Here is an 18,733-nt window from a genome sequence, read left to right as displayed (position 1 = left end):
AATCCACAATAATTGTTTATGGTCGTTTGACGTTTAAATTTTTACAACATTGGTTATTCCTCGTCTTCTCATGTTGCAGCGATTTTCTTATTATTTTTTTTGTCATTCAAAAACGAATGACTGTAGACACTTTAAATTTACATCATATGTTTATTTTATCAATTCATATACTTGATACAATTTTCAAAATCTTTTGACTCGTTTTGAGCTGCTGTAATATTTATTCAACTTACCGGCTACTGTATTAATAGTAAGTCATAAAAAATAAAATGTCCTAGACTGACATACTGTCTCTGCTCAGAATCGTTTTTCGTATACAATGGTAGTATACCTATCAGTGAATTTAAATTTAATACAATTCATTACAACGACCTTCTAGACACCTAATGTACAGCAGAGTGACATCCACTTCACCTCTTTTTTTACGATTTATTTACACCTAAAACTGTAGAATATATAAAACTATTTTGTCACACTAGACCAGAAAAAAAAATGCTACGATTAAAAGTTTAGTAGACATTTGAGTACTGATTTTGCATAAAATATAGTCGATATTATGTAATTAATTATTATAACATGAACATCATATTTTCAAAATTATACTTATAACTCGATATTTTATATTTTTGAATCGAGTTGTTATACCAGCCCCTAGCTCCAACCAATACATTAAAACACTTGCTTTAAGAGATTTTAATCGGTGAAAATTACTAGGATGAGTTAGATTGAATTTCCTAATTTTTCAACAATTTGAAATTAATCTAAAGGGAACGACGATAAGATGACCTATTTATGTAAGTATACCAACTATATATATATAATTTCCAATCGATTAATAGGGTCACATAAAACTTTGGGAGCACTATAGTTATTTCTAGAAAACTAAAAAAAAAAAACTAAAAAACCATAGACATATTGTAAAACCTTAACATTTCTGCTTCTTACCTTACACTAAAACAAAAAATCGTTTTAAAACATTTATGTATAGGAAAAATATGCAAAACAGTATTGTAACCATTTACAGATTTTTGAAATAGAGGGTATGTCGTGGAAATTGAAATTTTTTAAAATTCTTAACTCTAAAATTATCTGTAGGTACATTTTGAATGACATGAATTTTGTCAAAATTTGAACTTTAAATGCTTATAAAAAAAATCGTGACCATGTACTTTTAATATTTTTAACCGATATTGTAAATATATGTCAGCCTTGTATTCAATTTTTAAGCTTTTTGACCCAACAAATACAATTTTAGAAAAAAAACTAAAAAAATTGAAAATTGAAAATTTCCGTTTACAGCTCAAAGCTAGTCAAAATATTTTGAAAATGTTGTCAATTATATAAATTGGTAATATAAACATATAGTGGAAATTTCAAGTATATGAAGTTATTCGTTTTTGAATAACAACAAAATAAGAAAATCCGTACATGAGAAATCGAGTGAATATCCAATGTTCTAAAAATTTCAACTTCAAACTTTCATAAAAATTTTTTTTTGTAGGAATCTTGTATTACATTTTTAAATCTTTGATATAAAAAGAATATTTTTTATGAATTTCTAACTCAGAATAATAATTAGCATATTTTCGGGATTCCTAAGAATTGTGTCCAAATTCCAAATTCTAACGTTTATAAAAAAATATTGTGGATTTACCTCAACTTTTTTTTTAATTTCCACTTACTACAATTTAAGAGAAACCTTATTATATTTTCCTGTATTTTGATAAAGTGAAAATATTTTTATCGACATATGTTTAAAAAAAACCAATAACAATCGAAAATTTGATATGCCTAAAGATAAATACTTCAACATGAGGCAAAAGATTTTTCGTGATCATAAAAATAATATCAAATATTATTGAAATACATTTAAAAAAAAATAAAATATAAAAGAAACTTTTTCTAAAAAAAAATTGATATTACTCTTGGCCTATTAGTATAACCATTTACATAAATATTGGTAATCATAGAAAGAAAATTCGTCAAGTGGATACCAGAGCTCTGTTGTACATTTTTAGATGTTTGGAGAAGTATAACTAATATGGATGTGTTAAATTTTAATAAAATTATTTAAAATCATTGTATATTTGCGATTCTGAATGAAGACGGTCAAGCCAATAATAATGTTGTCAGCCAACAATATTACCAACTATATTTTATATCATTGTTATTGATGTAATTTATTTTACTATGAGGCATATCACAGTAGGTAGGTTAAATTAATTTTTGCCGAAAAAATTGCATTTAAAAATGTCACTGTGTGTATAAAATGATAGTATATTTTAAACTTTCAAATAAGGTTTCTAACCCATACTTGCCTTTAATCAATATTTTATTACTTTCTTAACAATTAATTATGTTCATTTTTCATAATTATAATGTAATTTAATATCTATTAATTAATATTGTGGTGTATATTTATTTCTTAATTCGTTCTCTAAATTGTTAAGCTTTATAATAGTATTTTACTAGAAGCTAAAACAAAAATAAAAAAAGTTTCAACTACAGATAAATATAATATTTTTTAAATTATAACAAAATAACTAAAATCTTTTTTCTTCGTTTAAATATCCAATTTCGTCCAAATTTTAACTTAAAATGTCTTTTATATATATAAACTGTGTTGTGCCTATATATTTTTAAAATGTTTGATTCCCGACTTCTTACGCAGAATGCCAGGACCGTGTTATAAATGTACAACCTTTAGCTAACCTAATATCTAATACATTTTTAACTACTAATAATTTACAAATTTTCAATTTACAATTTGACAAACTTATGGGGAATCTTGTATTAAATTTTCAAATCTTAGATATAAAAAAATTTTGTATGAATTTCTAACCCAGAATAATTTGCAAATTTTCGTAATTTTGAATGATAAAACTATAACTGGGTATGGGTAATTTTTTTTTTTGTTTTTAACGTGTTAGTTTAAATTATTTTATTCATTGAATTGAACTTATGAAGTTAGGTAGTTATAATGTATTAAAATCAACTAGTCATGTTACAAAGTTACTTTAAAAGTAAATTTCTAACTTAACTTTAACTTTCTAACTAGTTGGTTCCCAGCTTTGATTAGTAGACATCTAACAATATAATATGCAGTAGGAGTGGCAATAGTTTGCGTACATTTGGTATAATTATAACTTATTTGTGAACATTTTTACAACTTGTTTGCACACAGATTATACACATATTATTATACATTTTAATTATTGAAATGCCTATGGAAGGTTTCAGATCCGTTAGTTGTTCTTGTTTGTTCGTAATTTGGTTTTCCTGCCAACGGCGATGGGTTGAAGTTTGAATTAGGTAAAATATTATACGATGCAAAAACATTATCAGAGAAGTCGGTAGCGATAAATATTGCAGTACGTGACTGTGATATAGATGCTCTAATAAGTGTCAATCAATTTCAATATCATTACTATGATATAGATGCTCTCAATTTTTTTACAAAAATGTTATTGAAACGGATTGACGCTTACATTTACATAAATCATTTTAATAGTTTTAAACATTTATAACAATAAAAGTTGTAATTTTTTAAATTTAATTTCCCCCAAGTTAGACATGTTATTTATTGAAACAAATATTAATATTATTTTTTGCATTGTGTATGTTCTTACTCGGTCGTAGGTATTAAAAGAAGAAACGACTTATCGCGTTAAAATGTCATAATTTTTAATCTGAGACCTACCCTAACCTCACTATTTTGAATGAGGGTTTTATTGATGTGAAACATTTTATATGGTTACCAATGGTATTTTTTCATTCAGCGCAAAATTCTGAAATATCGCCACAGGGAGATAATCCATCAAGTGGAACAAAAGTTATTCAATTGAAAAATGTTTTCTCTACTATAATTCTGTTTTTGGCACACATGGCAAAACGAAAAATTATTTAAGAAATTTACCTAGGAATTATTATTTTTATACTCACGTTAAAATGAACTAATACTTCATATTTGATTAAACCGTGATTGAATTAAAATATTTATTATATACAATTTTATACTTAATGAAAAACATTTAAAATTGAATTTTGAGCATATTTTTCAGTTTACACGAATTTCATTAATAATAAATTGCCGCAGATTGAGAAAACATGAGTACTTACATATATTTTTTAGTGTTTCCCACATACTTACCTACTTGTGTAGTACGTCGACGTATGTTTCTAAAAACAAAATACTATGGAGCGTAAAAATATTTCTTATAAATATGAATGTTATATACAACTGAGTATATAATTTTGGGTAATGCCTAGGGAAATTACAATAATATGTAGGTACCTACCAATGTACAATAATCGCATAGTAAATTATTTTGCAAACTAAAGTGGTTGATTGATAATATTGTATACCTGATATTTTGAGCGCAATCTGATGATTTCTTATATATAATAAATTAAGAAGATGTCAGCGCATTGTTTGTTTTCTCTCTCGGGCTCAAGCGCAGCATAGACAAAACGCAATTTACATAAAATATTTTTTTTATGTTTTTGAATAGTCTCGTTGAAAACTATCCATTACAAAATCGATAGGGAATAATGATTTGGGGAAATGACGTTTCGGTTCGTCTAAATATTGTATCAAAACTATTTAAACATCATTTCAATTTATAATTTTTTTTTTTTTGAAAGTTGAATAGTTTTAACTCAGTGAAATGGTAATAAAATATAAAACTGATATGTCATATTCTCATAAACATTATCCTCTACAGTTTTTGTTATATGCCCTGATGAATTTACTCTATAAGGTTACTCGAAAATCATAAAAAAACGATTTTAGTTGAAAGCGTTTTATCTATGCTGCTCGTGATTCTGATGGAGAAAACAAATATTGCGCCGACATCCTCTTATTAATAGGTAGCTATAGTACGTGCTTTGTGCTCAAACGACTTTTGGAATGGGAAATTGTAATTATGCAACATAGTATTAATTTATTATGATATTATTATTGCGAAACAGCGTCGGCTCGTGAACCATTCAGAAATCTCGAGCAAAATGCTACGGACGTTGGCGGTTTTGGCTTTCGTCTGTCTGTCCATAGTTCTCGCGAACCACACGATTTCGGATGATCGTCGAAATGTCTCTCATATCGACGAGGACGACAATATATCGTCTTCAGCCCCACGACTCGACAGCGGCGACGGAGTTCTGGTGCATACCGCGGACCGTTTGCCCGACCAATGGGTGGCCGACTTGTTTTATCGAGCGTTGACGAACTTTAGGGTACAGAACGGCGTCGGTTCGTCGGCCTGTCAAAAGCAGACTCGAATGTACGTCGGTCATTTGAAAAACAACTCGTACTGGGCAGTGAAAAGTAAGTTACCCAAATCTATATAATATCATATAACATCATAAAAGGGCGGGCTAGGGACTCGGGACTTGAAATAATAATACATTTGTGCATAAAAAGTTCTTTTTAAAAACGGCTAAGCTGCAATGCATAGTCATAGCCAGTAGTTCTCAAACTGTTTTGTTCAGAGTCACAATGTTGCGAAAAAAAGTTTACGGATCCCCAAACATTAGTGATGCTAATCGTTAAACTACAACTCATAACAAATTATAGATATTTTGGTTTTTAATTGTTTTTTTCATAACTCTTACTAAGCACAATATTTTTAAGTTATTTAGCAAAAAATATAATTATTGATTATTTTATTCACTTATACACTTGAATGTGTAAAATTATGTTCTCTTTACATTTTTTATCATTTACCTGTTTACCGACATTCAGTGTATAATATTTATGTCCTATAGCCTTCTATAACATATACGTATCATAATTTTCCACCACAGTAAATTTCTGTTTTTAAACCTTGGCAATTCCTTGTTATACGAATTGATAAATTGTATTATAGGTAGAGTACTTAGGTAATATTTTCACTATTAGTGCTATTACTCCAAAAAGACAGGGTTTTTTTTAAATTTATTATTTTATCAACATAATAGCTTACACTTGTAAAACTATTAACTTAGGTAAAATAGGGCAACATAACAACACAACATTGGCGTACCATGGTCAAGGTGTATATTTTAGTGAATTATGGTACGTACTTGTTTATCATGGTAACAGTGGTTAGTGGATATTTAAAAATATAATAGTGATTTACGTAATAAGATTAATAATATGTTGTCACTGCAACATATTATTAAGTAGTTACATAATGCGATGATCGTCAATGAACTGTTTAGCTATAGGTACTTAGTATTAATTATACTGCAGTGTGTAAGAAAGAAAACCTCAAAACATTTTTTTTAGAAAGAACTAAATAAATTGGTCGATCTATCTTCAAGTTGGTAATTTCATGAAAAGATTTTCCAAGTTATTCCTTAAAATTAAAAAATATAATGCAATATAATTTATTTTAACGAAATCTTGATAACTTATACGCTATAAGTGATATCTGAGTTCATCCGATCTAAATCATGTTTTACACCTGAATCTTGCAGACATTGTTTTCTTATTAAGTTATTATCTAGGTATTATGCTTCATATACATTTTTGATTTATTCGATGCCTGCAATTTGCCTAAGAGGTCAAACATAAAAACGAGAAATATCATTAGTCTTTGCCGAAACAGAATACTGTGTCCATTTAAACGTTAAAATAATAAATGATGCGACTTATTTTTCGAAATGGGGTTACTGGTTTACTATGCTTTTTTTTAGTGTACGATTCTTGGAGTCGATATCCTAACGGCATACTTTCGGGTAGAACGCATCAAATGGGCGTATACAGTGAATGTATTGACGTTCATCTGCCTGTTCAAGGACAGTACTGCATGACAAGCACAAAGCTCAAGACGGCCGACGGTACGAAACCGGTAGACTTGCAAAAAAAGGATGAAATGGAAAGTTATGATCACGCTTGGTACGAGATACTTGGGGTAAACCGAAACCGCGAGTCAATAATATATAACTACACGCACGAGCACTTATAAAAATTCAAAGTGGGGGGGGAGGGGGGTTGGCGAATTTACTACTATGACTCAAAATATGCAAACAAATTGTTATCATTCTCTTTCCGATGACTATCCGAAAGCATATGGGTACTTGGTTTTTATTTTTGTTATGGTGTCTCAAAACTTGTACAATATTTACAAACCCCTGTTGTAAGTATAAGTTTATGATCATCTCTTATTACATACTAAGTTTTCGACTGACATCTTACCCCTAACCGCCATGTAATAACCTTTTGGTGAATGTCAACAAAAAAAAAAAGAAGATATTGTGTTTTTTTTTACAATTGTTCAATATTATATAGCTATGTAATCAGTGTGCAGATTCAAAGATTAATCAAGGAGGAGGGCTAATTAAAATGTACCCAATACCGAACCAAATGAAATAAGATTTAATATAGTACGCTCAAGTCACTCGGCGGGGAGGGGTATTCACCCCATCCCATCCTACCATTTGATCACTGTGTACAATAATTAATATGTCATCATAAGTCATAACTTGGTATAATAATAATCGTTAAGAGGACGTCACACCCTCTTGTGTTGTCTTCGTCTTACACTCGTACGACATGTCGACATACAACATTTTCTCAGCTTCAATAGTGTGCTGTTAGCTTCGGTATTATGGTGAACTGAACTTTTATAAAATTTAAAGTTAAGATTATTATCTATTACTCCACTTAGCCTTTTATTAATATTATTTTAGAGTAAGTTATGACCTTATTGAAACTGTATATTTTACAATGATCATAAATTCATAACTTCCTTAAAAATAACAATATCAATAAAAGGGCTACATTTGGTCCTAGTTAATAACGTTACCTTTAAATTGTATGATAAAACAATTAACTCTAATATCAAAACTAACGGGAACTGATGAACGAAAATTCGTAAGATGGGGACAACACATGATATGGTTACAATTCGTTACACGTTCGCTATAAATTACAGCGATAGCTGACCAAGATACGTTTTTCATAACATAATTATAGTTCATTGACTACGAAGACCGATACCGGAGAAATGAAGTGAAAATAGGCATATGCATACCCGATTCTTGTACCGCTGCGGATCTTGAAACATCGTTACAGAAAGAGCTCGACATCGTATTTTTGCCTCACCGTGTACAACCCAAAGTCAAAGTCGACCCCATGCTGTGTTCCACGGACAAGAATATGTACCCGTACGATACCGGATATCATGTCACCAGGTCTGTTGTAGGTTATAGTACTACTAAAATACATATTAAGTAACGTGAAAACTTGCGAACGATTTCAATTTAATTTTAAATTGTGTACCTATTGTAATTTTTTACCTAAATTTACTATGGAGAACGTGGAGTCAAACAATTACTATATTTATCATCATTGAATTATAATACAATTAATCTGATGTCAGTGTATGAATTTTTGTACATCCACTCATCGCCTAGAATTTTAAAGAATCGTCTAAAAAGAAAGTCAATAGATAAGATTAAAAAAATGTGTTTAATGCTCGACATATTTTCTTTTTTTGCGAAATATCCATTTTTTTTAAAGGACATACCTAGTCTTATTTTTATGATTTTATTAAATTTGCCAATACGAAGACAGTTAATAAACCTCATAAAAATCTTTTTTCAGTGTCTTAATGTACTTGTCGCTGATAATCTGTTGCATGTCTACATTAATCCACATTATAGTGCTGACTATAAAGAATCAAAAAACAAGTGAGTAATTATAAATCTGATATTATTTATTTTATTGTAAATTGTTTGCGGTTTTTTTTATATATTTATTATAATATGAATATAAAACCATACTGTTTCTATGAAAAACGCACAATATGTAGGTATTTATTTGTATTTGTCTGAATATTCAATGAGAACTATTTTTTAAGATTAAGTTAATACAAATTAAATGCAAAAAGCTAAGTTAATTAAGTAAATATATTATCCTAACGTTTACTTTTTGACTCACGCCCAGCCTTGCTTTTAAAGTTTTGTGATATTTTACGTCGTTTTCGTGTCTTTTCAGATGATATCTTACCAAAGTACGTATTTTGGTTCTCGATTATTCATAACGGCAGGAACTTAATCAAACACGACAAAAACAACGACCTGAATGTTTTTAATGGTTTCAAAGCAGTGACGACAGTGTTGGTACTATTCTGCCATAAATTCATATTCCATTCAACGAGTCCCATATTGTACGCGATGAACAATGAGATGGTAATTTGCAGTGTTGTGTTCCAAAATGCTTGATAGACTTCTTATAGGTGCAGGTGGTGGTAGGTAGCAACGCCGAGTATCGTACATTTGAAGAGGATGTCAGCTCAATATTTGTTTTTTCTGTCAGACCCACGCAATATAAATCAAACGAGTTTACTTGAACATTTTTGTTGTTGTGATTTTTGAGTAATCTCAGAGTAAAATAATTATTAATTAACTTTAAAAAAAAAAATAATAAATAATGTTGTAAATTGAAATGGATATTAGACTGTTTTTAGGTAATATTTAGACAAATCAATATGACATACCTTCAAAAATATTATTTTCAATCATTTTTTTAATAAGTTATTTTACTCTAAGTCTTACAATCTACGATAACGCAAAAACGTAAAAAAAACATTTGATTGAATACGTTTTGTCTATGATACTTGTGGGTGGACTATATAGAGAAAGAACAAGCATTGCGCTGACATCCTCTTGTTACTAAATCGAAATCTATTTTAGTAGACGTACCAGCAGCATGTACCTACTTTATTTCACTTCATTATTAAACTGTTTGTACAACGCCCCAAAAGTCTCGACAAACATTTTGCGGTTGAAATTAAATTAAATGATATACAATTATATAACATATAACATCAATGGTAATAATAATATATACCCGAGGTTTCATCCAGACTTAAAAATTAAATTATTTTCTGCCATGTCACGGCATAGGTCTACAAAATAGGACCAGACATTTTACTGACGAGCATGAATATAGTGGACCTTTTTTTCTACATGACTGGTTATCTCATGTACGTTTTGATCAAGCCACAGCTCATTAAACATGGAACCGGTTGGATCCAAATACCGATGATAATATTTTACAAGTACTTGAGGTAAAACAAATAATATTAATATAATAATGATAATTTAATCATGATAAAAAGTAGAATACGTCATTACTGAAGTGTAGTCGTTTCATAAGACGGTTAGCGATGACATCGTCATGACCTACGGCTTTTATTCCTTGCTCAATTTTATTATTTATTATATTTCTCAGGGTTCTACCAGCCTATGTAGCGATGATGCTATTGACGACGTATTTCATACCGTATATGTACAACGGCCCATTTTGGGCGTCTAAAATGTGGCCTGAGGCCCAGAAATGTAAAAACTACTGGTGGGCAAATGTGTTGGCAATCAGTAACTTCATAGAAGTCGACGACCAGGTAAGCGGTATCATACCTAGCATAAGATATTATTAGAAATATTATAATATCATGCAGTGCGGTGCTGCAGAACTCTGCACTCCCCAGTCCATTATTGGCGCACTTCCGGATCATAATTTGATCTTGTTTGTCCACCGACACATGAACAGACACCAGGGCATAGACGAGTTAAAGGTTAAAATTTAGTTAGATTTGCACTATCCAAAATCTGTCCCAACTTTTTTTTCAATTCAGAACGTTATTCCTTAATCCTAGAGCCTATTTTGAACCCGGTTACAAATTATAATTAAACATAATAATTAATCACCGTTCTGGTGCTGTTTAAAAAAAAATGTTGCCTGTTAGCTCAGTCAGATTATGGTCCTATATTATAATTGTTGGTACTGTCTCTGAATTTACAAATCGTGCAGAGATCTGTCATGAAATGCATACAATTATTACTTACACCAATAAGAAAACTAAATATTTTGTTAGGTGAATGTCAAGGGGAGGATTTTAAATGGGTTTGATGAAGGAAATTTTAACAAAATGTTATTAGAAGAAATTTGAATCTACATAATTACTATATCAAAGCAATTTGTAGAAGAGGTCTTTAATTTAATTTATTTCATCATCAAATAATATTTTACGGTAATTATACACATAATAAAAAAAAAATTACTTGATACCCCTTAAATAAGGATAGCTTGTGTTTGGAATAGGTGAGTTATTTTAATTCAGTATTTTACTGAGATTATATTACACAATTATGTATTACAAACTTTTCTAAAATATATAACATTATAAAAGTAATATAAATTTATATAACGATTAATATTGTTAATTAATACATTGAACATTACACTAGGTATGTAGGGATTAAATATTATGAAAACTTAAATTGTTAGTATAATCAATTAACATTTTCTTATTTTTAAATTTGTTTAAAACAATGTTTAATTTTCCACATCGATGAATATTGTATTCATTTTTCCAAATTGTTTGTTGAATTTTAAAACATTTAAACTACTGAGATTCTTCAAACGAGTATTATATTCATGGCGTGTGGTAAAAATAAACTAACATTTACTTTTAACGTATTATTATATACTATTACTAATTTAAAAAAAAAATACATTTCAGCTTCATCCATAGAAACTGTACTGGCAGATGAGTCTCAACACCTGAAGTTATTTTTTATTTTTTTTTATCTTTCAGTGTCTCATAGTCGGATGGTACATTTCTTGTTTGCTACAGTTCATCGTCATTGGCACCATACTCATTAGCGTTTGTGCGAAGTACCGAAAAATCGGCTTGGGCGCTGTAATCATATGTCTGTGCATATCGTTAGCCATACCATTTATTTCGACTTACGTCACTCGATCATACGGTATAGTCAGAGTGTTGATACCGTGAGTAACAGAAAATATAATATTATATGAAACGTACCTACATAAACGATCGGTTATTTTGAAAAATTATTATTGTTCAAAATCAATCATACAGACGTTTAAACCCGCTGTCGTCAATAAATAATAATATTACCGTATTGATATTCGTATAGGTTTCTGGAAAACCCAAGCTCTTCCTATGAGTTCCGGAACTTTTACAGGCCTTTCTACATGAGAGGCATTCCTTTTTACGCTGGACTGCTGGCAGGCAGTATAGTCGAAGAATTGAAGAAAAAGGGAATCAGACCATCAAAAGTAATATTTTATGAAATAAAGTAGGAGCGGAAAGTTACTTATCACCCTTTGTGTTGCGAACATTTTTTGGGCCAAGTGCCAAATTAATATTGTAATCAAAGTTCAAAAAAAATTCACGAGCCAGTTAAATTATATGCTCATATCTATAAACATTGTTTTTGGGCTAATCAATGAAGGATTAGGAGGGTACTAAGAGGGTACCTGTTTAAGAACATTTTGTTATTATCCCCAGAATATATAATTAGTAATATATCTATTTGTCAACTGCATAGTATAGACCTCATAATCATAAATTTTCTTATCCAGCACTCACATCATTATTTTATTAATGGGATTTTTGTTTACTCACTATCGACAATCTTTAATATCATGTGTTGATCTATTTTCAATTTTATAAGTTGTAACACAAGTCAGTGAATTAATGATATAAGTAAGTACACGGTATGTACTATAGGTACACTGTTTACTATTTACACTAGCATTGAAAGTATGGAATGACCAATTTTTTCCAGTACAAATTATTATGTCTGTAATCGAGTTACACACTTCCAACATGTTATAATTAGTTGCTAATTGGGAAATAAATATGTATATATATATATACATTATTTAGAAATAATACATTTTTTTTTCTTTGTAATGTTTAGGTACACTTTTAACGTTTGACATGCTAAGGTTTCAATGTTGAAAATAAGACTTTTATACATTTTGTTTTGTACCTTTTTCCCTCCAAAATCATCAAACTCCGTTAATCCTAAAACTAACGGAATAAAAAATAAAGAAAAAATTAATAAACGTACATTTCACAAAATATCATATTTTTTTTTATCTCTTTGAGACTTAGGTAATCATAATTTGGGATTAAAATTAGAGATCATTTTAGACATTTTAAATTTTAATTTGGTGTAAAGTAAAAGAAAAAATTAACTGATACCTTGTATTTTCCCATCTTTAATCAACGTATGATTTATTTTCATCTTTTTACTTATAAGAATACAATCTTTCGAGACAACGAGACTAGCAGTAATCGTCAAACATAATATTATGACTCTGAAAGTTAAAGATTATAATGATTACAACAATAATTTAGAAGTTTACAACGATAAATATACATTTAATTAATTTGTCAATACCGAAGATTTTAGATTATTTATGTTGTGTGCATTATAGTGATGTTATATTTACCGCTATGAATAAATACAACTTATAACTAGTGAAACTACACTAGACTTAATTTTTATTAATTATTGTAAAATATATTTAGTAAAATAATCATTTGGTATATAATATATATTATATATATTATAGTTGTGAATAAAATCAATAAATGGTATATTTGTTGAAATCGATCAATGAATTTTAAATCGAAGATTATAATAATTATAATATAATATCATACTCTAATCATTGATTGATTACAGTCGTTTTGATGCACATGCTGTGGGGCACGTGAACATATTATTATATCGATTTACGCATTTTTGTTTTAGCGCGTTGTTTACGTTTGGACATTTATCATAACTACCGTGTGCATTTTGGTCCAATTATACGGTTCGGTGTTTTATGTGAGACACAGACCCTACAATGTCATTGAACAAGCTACGTATGCCGTTCTTAAACATTGCACGTGGACGGTTATACTATTTTGGATCACGATTTGTAACTTTACATCGGGTTATGGTAGGTGTACTTCAGTATTAATTCGCATTGTACTTCCGCATAGACGCAGTTTGTCAGTGCGTTCAACATAAGGTTGGTATAATTTTATAATGCGCAAAGGTCAACGTGTCTTGGTTGTGATTTATTTATTTGTTTCATGTATTTATTTATTGTATGGCTATTAAATATTGCAAACATTAAAAACACATCATCAATACAAAACAAATAAAAATAAATGTTAATACAAATATAAATACGTATAACAAGTCATATAACTCATAAAATATAGTAAACATAATATATAATAAAACAAAATGGAATAAGTCACCACAATTTAATTTCTCATTTGGTTATCCAATCTATGGATCTCTCTGGTAGGTCCATGCTTCCTTAGAATTTCCTTATCGGGCAATCGTTGATAATGTGTTCGATTGTTTGCTGATTCTGCTGTCCTTCAGACGCCATCATGTCCTCATATACCAACCTGTTCTTAACCTGTTAAGAGTTACCCAATCCTGGCGTAGAAGAAAAAACCTGCTAACGGAATCCTGGAATTAGAGATAAGTTCACTATTTCTCAGAGTCACGTTTTTCTACTAATTACACCAGTCGGTGCTCTAAAATCGGAATTCAATAGTGTCTTTATTTTTACTCATGATGGGTTTCTAGATATCAACTGAGCTCTAGCAGAGATTTTCATCATCAAAGATATCATTGATTTATTTGTGCATTCGTGTTTTCTGACAATGTTTACCTGGGCTTCTTTGATTCTGTCTCCAGAGGTTATAATATTTAACAACACCGGAAGCCACTCAGCCACGGCAAACCAACGATTTTGGTGACTGACGAATACATAGTATAAAAGTATAATTTAAACAAAGTGATGATACGAAACAGCTTTCAAAAATGTCCATTACAAAAAAAAAAAATAATAATAATAATAATGTTCATACGAAGGTTATTTTAAACTACACTAAATACTTGGTATTGTTGTTTTGCAGGTCCAATTGAAAAGGTGTTCAATAACAGGCTTATGACGCCCTTGGGTAGATTGTCTTACGCAGTATATCTGGTGAATATCCAGGTAATGATGATAATGGAAAATAGACAATCCGCGTCAATTTCTCCCACTATAGAAGGATGGGTAAGTAATCTGCATTCAGCTTAAAGTTTAAAAAAAACAAATAGTTACAACCACAGAACTTAATACCTGTTACTGAGCTGGTTTTAAATTATATACCAATACCCAGTACTCATGCTATTGAAAAATATAATTAATAGATATTGATGATATTGTTAGCCGTTTGAAGATAGGACATTGGGATTTATAAATACAATAAGTATGTTATATATATTTTAAACGCGAAACCCGAACAAGTTGAATCGATCGACACCATTGTACATAATATTATTGTATTACCTAAAGCTAATGACCTTATTTTACTCAAGGACTTATTTAATCAAATATTTGAATAAGTAGATCCACATTTTAGAAAACGTTGAAGTATAATTGAAACATTTCTCATAGTTAATTATTTACATCATAAATATGTTTTTATCATTTTATTAGCATTATAATTTATTACAATGATATTAGTAAATATACTTTCATCATTGATTTTGCTTCGTATAGTTTAGAATGTTTGAATTAAATCTTTTAGTAAAATAATGTGGCTTTCTAAAGTTGTAAAAGAAGTACCTTAAAATCCATAGTTTGAAATTTCGATCGAATAAAAATTATATTTACTTCAAATTGATACTGAAAATGAATATTTGAACTTGTTTATGAAACGATGTCTTAATTAATTGTATAACCCATTTTGAAGAGTTTGATATGTTCGCAACAATAACACTAATCTACATTAATGTAGGTATAGGCAACAGAATAACATATGTAATTAATGACAGGTGCCTCGCTTGAAGATAAATCAGTATGATTCAGTGCTTTTTTTAAATATTTTTATATACTTGAAACGAGAAAATCAATTTTTGGTAATTGTCCTCCTTGTTTTATGGAATTGAAAATGTGTAATACCTGAGCAGTTATTTTGTGTCTTACCAATTTTTAAGTTATATACTTAAAAGAGTATAAGGTACATTAAAAAATTCTAAAATAATATGCTTTAAAAACTGTCTTAATTCCTTACTCCAAAATATGCAGAATAAAATGTCGTTGGTACACCATGAAACTCATTTTGGACTTTGGTACCCATAATCTAGCTTACTTTTTTTTTTACCAAACACTAAAAATATTCAAAATCATATTATGCTAAATATATATAATTGCCCTACATATAATTACTATGACATACAATATCAACTGCAATAACCATTGTATAATATGTATTCATTAAATCGATCCAACAAACACGATGCCGATTATGGTACATCGTTGTCCGCATATTTTTCATAACAAGAAGGTAATTAGGAATGCAACGCAACGTACACCCGTCAGGCGAGTTCCGCACCTTTTTATTTTTTATGAAACAATGGATATTTGTTAGTAGGTAAGCGGAGACTTTTTTACAAGTACTTTTTTCGACCAGAAAGCTTTTTGTGATTAGAATAAAACTGCAGATTGCCGCGGTGGTAAGATTTAGTATATTATATTATTTTAATCATCTTGCAGCTCGTTGAGTAGGGCCATCGAGGCAAAAATGACTATCATTACATTTTTTTGAACTTCTTTTTTTATTAATTAATTAATGAGCTGTTTTAACATACTTAATGTTTTCACAATGTTGATTTTATTTTTACTTTTAAAAACACAGTATTATTATTGTTCCTACATAGGACAAGTTAAATAAAACGTTGTTGTTGCTTGTAAATAAAAACTCAAGTAACAGAAAGAATGGTTTTTTACGGATATTTACTTCCTTTTTATTACCTCGAAGGAATATAACATATTATTCTAATGAATTACTTAAAGATAAGAAATACAAAATTAATGTAAAATAGTGGCATACTAAGTATTAAGATTTAGGATAATCATCGTCGACGATTTCGTCGGTCGACTTAAAATTCGTATTTCGATTTGGACAGTATTGTCGTAAACTGCAGTTATCTTCAAATTCTCTCAACGTTTATTTACGACCTATCTTAAACACAGCAATACCTATGCAGGTACGGGGATTATGATCGAAATGCTTTTGTACTCAATTATTTACGCTATCAATAATAATTAAATCTGGAGATGACAACAAGTAACTTTAAGAATTTTGTATAACTGTTATAAATACGTTTTCCAAAAATTGTCTGTAAATATATAGTGATAATCTTACTATAATCGTTACCTACATCCATACAGGGCCTGTATGGAGGACTTACTAAGCCTAGTGTAAAAATAATTGCAATGTCTAGTACGAAAATAATTGAGAAGCCTATAAGAAACGGCCACTTGTTAGGCTGCCTAACAAACATTTCTGTAATATTAATCTATATCTAATATTGTGTGTTTTTAAAATACACCTTTTGTTTTTACTCTTCATGTTAATTGATTCAAATGCAATTTCTATCTTTCGGAAAAATCAAATAAGTACTGTATTGTAAAATAAGTCTTTTAATTACCACAAAAAAATGCATATGAGTTGCTGTATGTGAGAGTTATTTATTCCATATTAGTTATAAAGGTATTTTATTTCGAACTAACTCCTTCATTATTCATTTATTATACTTAAAGGCTACAAGATGGTATAATTTTTGAAAATTATTTTACAATTTAATTTTTTCAAACTCGAGGGCTGGCTCTTCTAGTCTACTCTCAAGGGCAGCCCTGGATTTGAATAACTATCCTAAGCAATCATGTATTATTTTCATGTCAACTAATAATATTATTATTGATCGATATTTTGAATATTTGTATGAGAAACTTATTGAAAACGATCGTAAATGGTGGTGTGCTGTAAAAGTCGTAAAGTGTGTAAGTTGCAACTATATCGAAGCGTAAGAACACAACTATACAGTTTTAAAAGAAGATTTATTATTTGAAATAGCACTGAATTCGATTTTATTTCTCGGCCCAGTCAAAAAATACTATATTATGCTTATTATACACTTGAGAATATTATACACTAACACATGTTTTTTATTCTTTTTATTTAGATCGATGGTTGGATCATCGGTACATTTAGAACGTATCTCGCGGGTCTCGCGTTGTACCTCGCCGTCGAAGCGCCATTTAATATAATGATAAAAACCATATTTTTTGGCAGGTGAGTGAGTTAATGCGATACTCGTGTCAAATTACTAACTGTATAAACGTGAAACCGAATTTTCAATAAACGGTATTGATTTATTTCAGTGCTGAAAATAATAAAGACTGTGCCAAACGAAGTGATTCCAAAACTGAAAATATACCGATTGATTCGCGTTTATAATGTGAACAAGAATAAATTACTGTCGTTTTTAAACTATGAATTTTTGTCGCTTCCGTGATCTTAGAGGCACGCCTTATGTAACAGAATTCAATTAAACCTATCTGACAGTTTTGATGCCACACATAAAGACTACTCTTTTAAACTTCAGACAGTGATAATATGTAATACTTCCTGGGTCGGCGACCGGTGTATATTAATATATATAGCAACGGAGCAGTGGTTCCTGCTTGGGCAACAAGCCGGGTTATAATACATTATGTAAATTCCTGGAAATTTGCCATTTGACCTCGAAATTCACAATATTATGTAATCTATTAAATATACTACTATATAGGTACTAAAAAAAATTATTTTTTTGTATAGAGTATGCACAAGTAGTGGTAATAAAATATTTTTTTTTTAGTTGTATGCAATAAATTTAATTAAATTCACATTATTCCCTACGAAATAAATACGTTTTGTACATGTGTACCTAATATTATTAAAACGTTTTTTTTTTGTCATGAAGACCAAGTTTCGTTTTTGACAAGTAAGCCCTTATAGCCATACATAACACATTTATACAAAATAATTAAGGTCAATTACATACTGGTCTTACATAGTTATTGCGCAGATACAATAAT

General features: G+C 29.5%; 1 protein-coding gene across 2 annotated transcripts; it reads left to right on the top strand.

Moving 5' to 3' along the window:
- The first annotated feature begins 4,852 nt into the window (after positions 1 to 4,852).
- LOC111035602 (nose resistant to fluoxetine protein 6-like) lies at positions 4,853 to 18,485 on the top strand. Of its 2 annotated transcripts, XM_022317280.1 has the most exons (13): positions 4,859 to 5,326; positions 6,679 to 6,896; positions 7,961 to 8,178; positions 8,591 to 8,676; positions 8,984 to 9,177; positions 9,895 to 10,058; positions 10,223 to 10,391; positions 11,589 to 11,782; positions 11,935 to 12,076; positions 13,567 to 13,756; positions 14,736 to 14,878; positions 17,836 to 17,945; positions 18,035 to 18,485. In XM_022317280.1, the coding sequence occupies exons 1-13, from the start codon at positions 5,008 to 5,010 to the stop codon at positions 18,108 to 18,110; spliced, it is 2,223 nt and encodes a 740-aa protein (XP_022172972.1). In that variant the 5' UTR covers positions 4,859 to 5,007; the 3' UTR covers positions 18,111 to 18,485. The 2 variants fall into 2 exon arrangements, with proteins under 2 accessions (XP_022172973.1, XP_022172972.1); XM_022317281.1 differs by lacking the exons at positions 17,836 to 17,945; positions 18,035 to 18,485 and having other exon boundaries at positions 4,853 to 5,326; positions 13,567 to 13,828; positions 14,736 to 14,816.
- Positions 18,486 to 18,733: the final 248 nt, after the last annotated feature.

The sequence above is a fragment of the Myzus persicae genome, unplaced genomic scaffold (assembly GCF_001856785.1).
Source record: "Myzus persicae strain clone G006 unplaced genomic scaffold, MPER_G0061.0, whole genome shotgun sequence".
NCBI lineage: Eukaryota > Metazoa > Arthropoda > Insecta > Hemiptera > Aphididae > Myzus > Myzus persicae.
The sequence above is the reverse complement of the archived record's forward strand: the minus strand, read 5'-3'. Positions and strand labels throughout refer to the sequence as shown.

Excerpts from the sequence above, each read along its gene's own strand:
- LOC111035602 (XM_022317280.1), top strand. The coding sequence starts at position 5,008 with ATGCTACGGACGTTGGCGGTTTTGGCTTTCGTCTGTCTGTCCATAGTT. Across the intron at positions 10,392-11,588 it reads TCATAGAAGTCGACGACCAG|TGTCTCATAGTCGGATGGTA; the intron begins GTAAGCGGTATC and ends TTTATCTTTCAG. Across the intron at positions 14,879-17,835 it reads CTCCCACTATAGAAGGATGG|ATCGATGGTTGGATCATCGG; the intron begins GTAAGTAATCTG and ends CTTTTTATTTAG.